The 11,146-nt window shown below is 47.4% G+C and overlaps 2 protein-coding genes across 2 annotated transcripts in view; one reads left to right on the top strand and one right to left on the bottom strand.

Moving 5' to 3' along the window:
* Positions 1-7,748: 7,748 nt before the first annotated feature.
* Positions 7,749-8,369, top strand: CC84DRAFT_1055351 (uncharacterized protein; the record flags this gene model as incomplete). The annotated part of the gene is made up of 1 exon (XM_018173534.1): positions 7,749-8,369. A coding segment is annotated over one exon (621 nt), but the record flags the coding sequence as incomplete, so codon positions are not given.
* A 2,202-nt stretch (positions 8,370-10,571) lies between these two features.
* CC84DRAFT_1165253 (uncharacterized protein) overlaps positions 10,572-11,146 on the bottom strand; it is a 4,209-nt gene continuing 3,634 nt past the window's right edge. The window contains exon 4 of the mRNA XM_018178675.1: positions 10,572-11,146. Coding sequence (XP_018035255.1) covers positions 11,048-11,146 — 99 coding nt within the window. The 3' untranslated portion in view covers positions 10,572-11,047.

Genomic DNA, 11,146 nt, shown 5'->3' with positions numbered 1-11,146 from the left:
CCCTTCTATAAAGATAAGATAATTAATAACTCTATATAAGATTAAGATAATAAGATACTAGGTTATTACTAAGGGAGGAAGATTAACTACACCTACCCATCGCCGCCATTAATGCCGCCACTAGTAACCCTACTAGCGCAACTCTTCTCTAATAAAAATATACCACTAGTTATACGCGATTAGTAATTAACTATTACTCTAGCAACTATGAAAACTACGCTATGGGTAGCCGCCTTTATGGTAGGTACCTAGGCAGGTCGTGTGGATAATTATTAGGGTAGTCAGTCAAATCTCTCTGACACCGTTTTTCCTTGTATAGCTAGGAGCAGCGCTGCTTTGCTCAGGTGCTAATCACCCTCAGCTCACCCACCCCTCAGGCTACTCACCCCTTGCTCAGTCACATTGCCATGCGCTCTCCTTAATAGCCAATCATCCTCATTTGAGTTGGACATGCCCTCACAATCTGTTTCTAGACGAGTAAGATGCTTGGAGGCCGGTTTTAGGCTCCAGGGCATGTGCCGGAAGGGGATCCAGAGTCGCCACCTGAGGATTGGGGACAAATTAGGCCCTTGTCCATGCTCCCCAGCGTCCCATAACGCAGCGGTCTCCTGGCAAGGGGGCTTATGCTATGCCTTTGCACGATATAAAGGCACGGTCGTGCTGCTTGGCTAATTCGTCTACTTGGTAGCATCACTATCACTTTGAGAACTCCGTGCCGTTCCTACACCGCAGCTTTTCAAAATGCCACAGAAGATTTCGCCGGAGGCATTCTTCGCGCGTGCCAGTAATAACGCGGCCATAGATAAGAAGAAAGACGTTGTCAATGGAAGGCAGGTTCTAAAAGAACTTCAACCGAAGACAAAGAAAAACTACGCGCGCGCATTGGCGCTGTGGGATCAGTGAGTCTATGATGGTATCTACGATCCCAGCACACTCCACTGATACGGAACTTTAACACCAGCTATCAGAAATTGAATCCAGGAGCGAGTCCTAACGATATTGCGACGTCGAAGGACTACGCTATGTCTATTGCGCTTGGAATTGAGGGTGGGTATGGTAATGAAAAGCCAGGTTTGTGGACCGTAGTCCAGTACTACAAAGACTTCACCGCTGGCTGGAGGCGGGCTAGGATGGAAGAGGAAGAAGCAAATGAGCAGAAAAATGAAGATAGGGAGGAGAAGGAGCTGGTAAAGGAACTAGGCGCAAACGTGACGCTGTCCACCTCAAATGTGGGTCTACTGCCGCCAGTCAGGCGTTTAAGAGCATGAATGCTAACATAGGAAAGTTCATCAAGTACGAGCTGTATAATATCCTTGAGCTGCCCTATAGAAAGAGATTACGGCGATACGGCTCACAAATTCATTTCTTTCACCTCGGAACACAGTGGTGGAAGAACGACTGGTTCGTGCTTCCAAAGCCGGGTCGTAGAGTTGAGATATGGGCTCTCACCATGGCCATTGTGTTCAGCACTTCGAGAATTGGCGAATACATAGAATCCACATGTCGTCTTGGATCTGGTAGAGGCTTACGTTTTCAGGTAAGTCCATCTTAAGGTAGCCTACATAAACTAACAGCGACGGGGTAGGACACTATTTTTACTGTCTTTCGCAACAAAAACGGCAACACAGAATTTGCTGTACTACTCAAGCGAGACGCGAAGTGCATGACGTTCACTCCAGACAAGAGGTAAAACTAATCCTTATTCGCATGCACCTGCGCTGATTACGGAGTAGACCAGAGCATGCGTTGCATGAAGGTGATGAGACTTGCCCTCTTTTTTGTAATCCAATGCTTGTTATAGTCGCTCTATGTATCGCAAGAAATGCATTCAGAGATTACAAGTCGATAGACGAAGTTCTGGGACTCGGACCTCCAGAAGACGAGCAAATGATCCAACTTCACTGGAACCCAAGCATCCTAAACCTGCCATTCTTCGAGGGAAGCGAAGGGAAGATGGAGACCGCGAGCGCATTCGGCCGATATCTTCGAGAATGGGGCTTCCGTGCCGGCTACAACGAACCCCCAACGGTGCATGATTTCAGAGCGGAGGGTCTGATCCTTACCGGTACGTACAGCGTCCTATAATCCGTATAAGCAGCTCATGTTGTGTGCAGACAGAAGTTATTCGCAGGACACAAGAATGAAACAGGGCGGACACCGTGACCCAGGGGTGTATCGTGATTATTACGCAGCCAACAATGCCGGAGTGGACGGTCAGGCAACCTTTTTCCACGATAAAGACCATCGAACCGACATTGCGGACCTTTTCCGTTCCTTGCTTATTACTCGGAATCCAGAGCTGTGGCAGTCGCTGCCAGCAGAAAAGCGACACGAGCTTGAGCAGAGCACCGAGTTCAGGGATATTGAAGCAAAACTTGAGGAGATTTCTTCGTCGGACGACGCACTAACAAAGATTCAACGCAAGGAGTTGCAGGCCCGGAAACGGAAGTTGATTTCGGAAGAGCTTCGTAGGTGTCGGGGAGAACAGCCTAATCGTCCCGCGAGTAAAGTTGACGCCTATACGAAAGAATGCACTGGCCGTCACAGAACCATATTCCAACGAGCGCGCAAACTTATGCCGGAGCGTGACCGTCTGGCTTCCAGCATGTTTGTCGAGGCTACTTTACGTAGCGATGTGGGCAAGGCTGCCCTCCAAGATCTGATCTGCCTCTATTTGCAAGAAGAGGAGGTAGCATTCCGACCGGGTCTCGAGCTGGACAAATGCCATTGTCCGAAAACAGGCTTTACGCGAAAAATTGACAGGTACGCAACCCCACTTGCCGTTCATAATTAGTGACTAATGAGAATTTTAATAGTCAACCGGCTGCGGTGCGCTGGAAACACATACACGGTTGTCATCGGAAGTGGCTTAAGAAAAGTCACAAGTTCGTAGAGTTTTGCTTCCTCTGCAGCGGTTGGTTCATTGATCAAGAGGAATGGAACGCTCATTGCCAAGCCCATTTGGACAAGCCTGAAACGATCCACACGCAATGCAACCCACTGATCTACGGAGCAACACTTGCTGCTCCGGGGTTCTGTCCCTATTGTTTGGGTAATGAGTCCCTAGGCCCTGAAATGCGGATGCGGCAGTTCCTCGAGACGGCTGAATGGAAAGACCATATCCACAATCAGCATTACAAAGATTCCAAGTCGATGGTATGCCCTTTAGGCAAGCTCCATTGTGGAGAGTCGTATGCGCCATTGTATACATCATTGCAGGAGCTCCAATTTCATCTTGAAGATGTCCACTGTGTCGATTTTAGGAGCACCCTCAAAAGATCTAGGTCAGCGGGCGAGGTGAGGGCTGGACCAACCAAGCGGGCATGCATTAGCAGGAGACGGTCGTCAAGAAAAAAGACGGGAGATCTGAAATATGAATTTGTCGACGAAAGTAATACGATTTGGAACCAAAGAAAGAGGTCAACATCCCGTCCTATTCTACTCAAAGACCCGGCTTCTGCCAGCTCAAGCTCCTCGCCAATCCCGGAAACCGTGTCAGATCAAAACGGAAGCGACGATGACACGCCACAGTCGTCGTGGTGTGACGCATCAGAGAATGGTCTCGATGACAAAGATGCACTTGGTGAGGGAACTGATGATGAGGAATTGGAGCACATTGGTGAGATTGACCATCTGTGGAGCAGTCAACCACAAATTCTGACGGATAGACAGACAACATCCTCCTTTCAGGAGCCAGAGAAGCCAATGTAAATGAGCAAAATGATGAGATCCAGAGCACAAACTATCGCGACGAGTCGTCGTCGCCTGGACTTCAACATGAGTGCGCTCTAGCGGCGCGCTCCCAGTCCGACCTAGCTCTTCCCACCCAAGGGGATGAAGAAGACGAATATGAAGTTGAGGAAGTTCTGAAAGCCCGTATCTTCAGGAGAAAGCTCAAATACCAAGTGAAATGGCTCGGCTACGACGATGATCCGACGTGGTATGACGCAGCCAACTTCAAGAATTGCCCACACAAGCTCTATGCCTTCCATAGAGCTGATCCAACCCGACCTGGACCTTCAAGGAGGCTGGATTATTGGATGCAGTGCTGGGAAGAGGATAGGGACGCTGACGACCATCCAGAGGACAACAAGCCGATGAATGGTTAGTTGGACGGCATGGAAAACTTCGCTAAGGACAAGGGTTGGATGCCGGGTGTGGGTGGATTATTCTCCTTGGATTGGTACAACAAGGCAGCATATGCAGAAAGTTTCGCATATACGAACAGAGTCGGCGTACAGTTGCCTCGTTGCGTGAAGGCGGCCACACTGAAATCTTTAGCCCGGCAAAGAGCCGAGCAACTTCCTTTTAACCTAGGCACAAAAACCGGAAACTGATCCCGGTCAGCACTGTAGTTCCCAAATTCTATAGCAGCCGACTTCACGAGGGAGTGATGCCGCTTCGAGGCGAAGATAGTGCCCGTATAAACCCGGGCCCGGCTGGATCGGCGGCGATCACCTGGGTTCCCATGCAATGTAATGTAGCGCGGACAACCCCCGCAGAAGTTCAGAGTCCATTCGAGGCCGGATCTTAAATTGCGGTGTCTCACGTTAAACCACTTTTTATCAACACAATGTGAGCTACTCCCTTGGTCTTGCAAGGAGTTAATAATGACTAGGCGCCATCGCAGTACTGTACTTCGCATGTTACTACTGTAATCAACAATAGAATCAGGAGAATCGTGAATGCGACTATAGTGGACTGTCCCTAATGGAACCACGAATGAGCATGTATTAGATGAGTTGCTCCGCCAAGGTCGAATGAATTAAGTACTAATGATCTGTCAGCGTCTGAAGTGCACAGAGCGCAACCGCACGTAAACAGCGAAACACCAAATCACGTCGGTCGGAGAAATCTTGATGCGTCATTCAATGAACACATTACCGATTAAAAACATGATGGTGACCACCAGCATTTGCCAGTGCAATGTAACGAATTAACTTACCACATCACGGTGTCAAAGCGAAGGGCGACTGATGCGTACAGTATGCCTTGGAATTATCAGTTCTATCCCGGCATAGCAGGGGTAAAAAATCAAGATAGTCTTAGATGGATGCAAGTAATGGTCAACAGCATGATCAAGGTGTTGTAATTTTAGGTTGTAAGCTAACGATGTGAAGAATGAGGTGTTAACAATGCTCACATCTTAATTATGGATTGAAAAGTCCCTGGGGTGGATGATAAATCTGTCTTGTGGTTTTCACATGTCGGCACAGGGGGTTTTCCTTCACGTAGGGGGGGACGTTAGGATGTAACTTTCATGATATGATAGGCTATTCTCGCAGGTGGATCAGTCAAGGTACTGCTTAGAGTAGATATACCCTCTTGTCTTCCGGTTCCTACGGTCCAAAATGGGAACGGCCCCTGCATAAGTCCAGAACGGGTCATGTATATTTTCGTGCTCACAAGTCAATATAATGTTACTCCGCATGATCCGAACTTTCGATAGTTCCATATCAAGCGTGTTTAGATCCGTACTCGCAGCGCAAGAACCGATTTCATTGATGCTTAACTAGAGGGATAGATTACTACAAGCAACGGCCCATTGATGTACTTGGATGTGGGGCGATCTGGAAAGATGTTGCTGTGCCAGAGCCTGTTGGACTCGACTGATTAGAACCACATAGCAGTTGTTGATTTGGACACCACGCTAGCCTCTCTGCTGGAGTATACTGTAGGCTGGGGGTGGAGATAACGTTGACTGATTGTGTTGATCCTCTTCTCCATGGTCGAATATAATTTGACTTATATAGTACCTAATGCTTCGACCTAAGGCTCTACATCCGCTTTGCTGGGTGATCGTTGCTGATCCATCGCGCTGTTGTTTGCTGACGAAGATGACAAGACACATAATATTAGTGACCTTATTTAGGTGCGTGGGTTCCTAAGTGCTATATGCGTTAACAGCTCAGATCCCGGTGTACTATATCCTACGCTTGCCTTCTTTTTTGTTCCTTAGGAAATTAATCGAGGCATACAGATAGGCAAAGGGCATATAACGTTATATTTTAAGCTCCACATATAAAAAGGCATTGGGACTTAGATTCAATATTAGTACGACCTCGACACCAATATCAGACCTAATGTCGAAGGAGCACGTTACCTCAGAGAGTCTCAATAAGCGGGGCAGAGAAGTAGCACTTTCATGGATCTGGAAAGTCACGGGACATGTTAGGTCTTATCTAATAAGCGTTGATGAAGCCAAAAAGAAGACCTAAAGTAATATCACCGTTAAACTTGGAAGCCAAATCCTGTTAGTAACTGTTAGACTCTAGATTAATTACGCTATAAATAACAACATCACAATTCTCTATTTGGTATTGCGAACAACGTCTTTATAACTAGACAGAGATAAGGGAGGAAGTTGGTAGCAGTCCCATCCTGCTCAAAGGCCCGGCTTCTGCCAGCTCAAGCTCAAGCTCCTCGTCAATTCCAGAAACCGTGTCAGATCAAAACGAAAGCGACGACGATACGCCACTGTCCTCGTGGTGTGGCGCAGAGAATGGTCTCGGCGACAAAGATGATCTTGGTGAGGGAACCGATGATGTGGCATGGGAGCACACCGGTGAGACTGACTACCTGTGGAGCGAACAACCACAAATTCTGACAGATAACAGATGACATAATCTCTTTGGAATCCAGAGAAGCCAAGGTAAATGAGCAAAATGATAATTCCCAGAGCACAAACTATCGCGACGAGTCTTCGTCGCCTGGGCTTCAACATGGGTGCGCTCTAGCGGCGCGCTCCCAGTCCGACCTAGCTCTTCCCACCCAAAGGGATGAAGAAGACGAATATGAAGTTGAGGAAGTTCTGAAAGTTCGTATCTTCAGGGGAAAGCTCAAATACCGAGTGAAATGGCTCGGCTACGACGATGATCCGACGTGGTATAACGCAGCCAACTTCAAGAATTGCCCACACAAACTCCATGCCTTCCATAAAGCTGATCCAACCCGACCTGGACCTCCACGAAGGCTGGATCATTGGATGCAGTGCTGGGAAGAGGATAGGGACGCTGACGACCATCCAGAGGACAACAAGCCGATGAATGGTTAGCCGGATGATATGGAAAACTTCGCTAAGGACAAGGGGTAGATGCCAGATGTTGGTGCAATATTCTACTAGGATTGAGAAAATAGGCAGGCATATCAGATGAGAATGGGATCGGCGTACCGTTGATGTTGAGCGGAGGCATGGAAATAGCATTAGACCGTTGAGTTTGTTCCTAATCAAAACGGATACTACTTCGATCTACAAGGACCTGGCAAGACTTATTGTTGGGTCCTTTGGATTTCTTAATTTGTGTCGAGGCTAGGTGGTGGAAAAAGACATCATCCTCTATAGGCCTTCATCATGGTCGCTGAGCTTAGTTCGGGGCTGTACTCTATGTGTCCTTGCATCATATAAGACGACTGGCTATATCCGCAGGCCGGAACGATTAACGGTGCTTGGCTTCAGGCTGGGAAAGGTAGGGGGCGAGACGAGTGGGCCGACAAGCCATTCGCGGAAGACGGCAGATGAACGTTAGGGCTAAAGTTGTAATTGGCAAGGTTCTAGGATACAGTACTGTGCCTAACGATGCCCACAGGCGGATCTAGCCGCCGCAAAGATACTTAAAGAGTCTACCTGGCGCCGAGTTTTCATAAATCTAGACGTCATGAGCTCGTTTTTGCGAGTCTTGACACATCGCCATGGGGACGGGATCCCACTAGAAGAGAGAAACAGAAATATCTTGGATTTATTCGTTCCTTATGAGACCAGAGAGGCCTTGTTGCGACATCTTTCGGCATATGATGTTGCTAAGCTCGACATAGCGTTCCATCACATTCTGAGCGATACCGAAAAAAGGACATATCTAAATCCAATAAGAGACTTACTATGGGATATCGCGGAAACAGAGGTGCTATTACAGGAGGGGATGAAGCTTCTGCTCCTTGGGAAAGACAGACTGGCTCTGAAAGGCAGACTGTATGATACGGAGGGTTATCTGAAGTCTTACGGTCATCGAAAGCTTAAGGTGTATCTTTTGGGGATCTTCCCGTTGCAGGAAAAAACTACCACATCTCTTGACAGAATGATTAGATTCAGCATTAATGGAGAAGCTAGTCAGAGCCGAATTCTTCAGGACGAAAACGATCTACGGAGAATAGAAGAGAGACTATTTGTATACGGCTGGTCATTACAGAGAACCTTCCTAATGGCATTTGGAGCGCCTACTGATCTATCTTCAAGTGATTCTAAAGGATTCTGGTATAAGGTACCTAATATACCTGATCGGACTGTAGAACTAAGGGTGTATGTTCCCAGCTTCCATGATAGAATATTCGAAAGGGTTGAATTGCCTGTATCTGAAATACCCCGATTAAGTGGTTGCCACTCTTCTTTGGCCTATATACCACATATGGTTGTAAATTTGCGAAGAGCAGGCCGAGGGAAGTGCGACTTGGGTGTTGTGGAATATTTAACGACATCAGGGTTTCAAGTAGTCGGACCCGTCGCCCAGGAGTCACTAGTAGTCCGCTTCAGTCCTGCATTTGCGTTATTTAGGGTCATGTATTAATCAGATTGAACTTCTTTATCACATCCACTTGGTAAGCGTAACTTGCTGTGAAGGCACGGAGGATACGTCGGCCGAGCCCCTTAATTTAAACAGCGAGCTTCATGTCTGCACTTCGTGTTTCAGCAGCAGCAGTACCACAGACCTAACATCGTATGACTTTCCTCTCCGTGACATACACGCCGCTATCTCCAATGGAGGTACGTACTGCAACATACCATTAACGTCACCAGACTCCTAGCGTACTAGAAACTAGCTTAGAGGTAGTGACCAAAACTAGTCCCCGTTCCGTAAATAGGCATCTTACAGCTAGTCACTGCCGAGCGCTTGGGCCATTTCGGCACCCTTATCAACTACAGGGACACGGCGCGAATTTTAAGCAGGAAATCGCGTAAACCTACAGGAGTCCTCGTGTCCCATCAATCCTATGGCTCCACGCGTAAGCAATCTGGAACGACGAGAGTGGCGGACGAAGTGCCGTGAAGAACTTTCAAGACATATACGTAATGCAAATCAGCAACTGTCTTGAGGGAAGCTAATAAGTTCTAGAAAATAGACTTGGTATCATCGTAGAGCCAGCTCAGGTTCGTCTCCTTCCTAGCTCAGATAATCCGTACGCTTGGAGATTTCTTCCTGAGAAAAAGCACTTGTTCTCGAAAAACATAAGCGATCATTCTATCGGTGCGTATAAGGAGCTGTGCGATGGTCTCGGGAAGACGTTTGAGGCCATTCCAACAAAACAAGGAAATTTTGCCGACCATTTGGGTATGTTGGATGGCACTGTAGCGTCAACTGTCGGCAGAACAGAGATCAGTTTTAGTACTCTGATCGATAGCTTACAAGGAGAGAATGCCCTTTTAACCCACGCAATTGAGGAAATGAGCACACAGCTATCGGCCGAGTTAGAACGTCGACAGCACGCAGAAAAGGAGCTGGAATGTCTAAAAGAAATAAACCAGAGACTTAAAGAGGAATCAGAACAGAATTTGTCTGATGCTATACGTTTGAAAGGAGTCTTTGACGCTCAATCCCAAGGATTAAAATCTGCTGTGCTAGAGCTGCAAGCCCTCCAAGAGGGCCTCTTAATGGAAGTTAGCATATAGTTAGAGTAGTTTCCTAATAATTCCAAGACATACGCATCAATCATCCACCGTGATGTGGTAATTCGTTACTGGCAAATGCAGGTGGTCACTATCAGTTTTTTTAAGCCGATAAGCTGCTTGAATCTCCAAAAGACATGATCTGGCGTTTCGCTGTGTGCTTTTACGCGGTTCCATCGTGGACTCGAATTGCTGCTTACATAACTGAGACGACATTCTCGCGCCAAACGATTTGTGAGGTATAGATTCGCCGACCAAAACGCGGTTGCTCGCTGTTCATCTTGCTCTAAATCGCACATCAAATTTTCAGCCATGGGACAGTCCTAGTGAACAGCAAAGATGACAGATCATTAGAGGCACTGGCACACGTACCCATTATCTGCGTCGATACCTAGCATTTGACCTTGCCGTAGCAACTCATTTAATACACGCTCATTCGTGGTTCCATTATTCCTTGGATTAGTAGATGATGCCAGGCATCCCCGTTTTCGACAGTCCACTATGGCCACATTCACAATTCTCCTAATTTGATTGTTGGTTACAGTAGTAACATGCGAGATAGTGCGATGACACCTAATCATCATAAGCTCCTGGCAAGACCCCAACGGAGTAGCTCACATTGTGGTAATTGAACGTGATTTAACGTGAGACCAGCCTCGAATAGACTTTGAATCTTTCTCCGGAAGTTAAGGGTTATTGGTGCTACAGTACATTGTAATTCAGCGGTGGAACTTGCAACCAGGTCACTATTTGCCAGTCTTTTTATTAGTCGAACGTTGTGGCGGGATGGCTCCACTCATCCGTCACCAAGTGCCGCCCATCCAGCCGGGCCCGGGCTTATACGGACTACCCCCAGCCTTTAGGAATTGACAATATCCACATCGGCTATCATTTCCTAAAGCTCGACGAGTGCCAAACTAGAGGCGAAAGTTGCGCTACAGTACCTTGCAAAACCGCCCTCACCCTTTGCCCAAGCGACCTTTCTGTAGCACCCTGTCAGCTCAGGGTGACCCTTGCTAGTCTTAACCAATCGTAGAGTACCAAGATCGACAAGACGTGAGCTAGCTCGCAAGCTCGAGGCACTACTATAAAAAAAAACAAGCCTAATGCAATCCTATACGCTTAACATACAAGACAAAATAATACTGTCTTGCAAGTCACATACTAAGTTGTACATTTTGTCTTTTCTGAGGAGCATCTCTTAAGCGTACACTAGAAATAAGTCTACTTACTCAGCCTCCCATTCTTCTAAGGCTGCTAAAGATGACTTGAGATCGGGGTGACTGGCTTTTAGCACTTGCTGACGCTGCTGCACACACTGCCTCATTAAGACAACAGCCTCTGCACTCCGACCTTGTGCTTTCCACGTAAAGGCTAGACTGGCCATGCTGCTCAGCGTGTCGGCCCTTGATTCCGGTAAGTCGAGGCTAGATTGGCCATGCTGGTCAGCGTGTCGGGATGGTCCGCTCCCAGCTTCTTCTTGCTCGTCTC

This window comes from Paraphaeosphaeria sporulosa (genome assembly GCF_001642045.1).
Source record: "Paraphaeosphaeria sporulosa strain AP3s5-JAC2a unplaced genomic scaffold CC84scaffold_6, whole genome shotgun sequence".
Lineage (NCBI taxonomy): Eukaryota > Fungi > Ascomycota > Dothideomycetes > Pleosporales > Didymosphaeriaceae > Paraphaeosphaeria > Paraphaeosphaeria sporulosa.
Note: the sequence above shows the minus strand (reverse complement) of the source record. Positions and strands in the feature narration are given on the sequence as shown.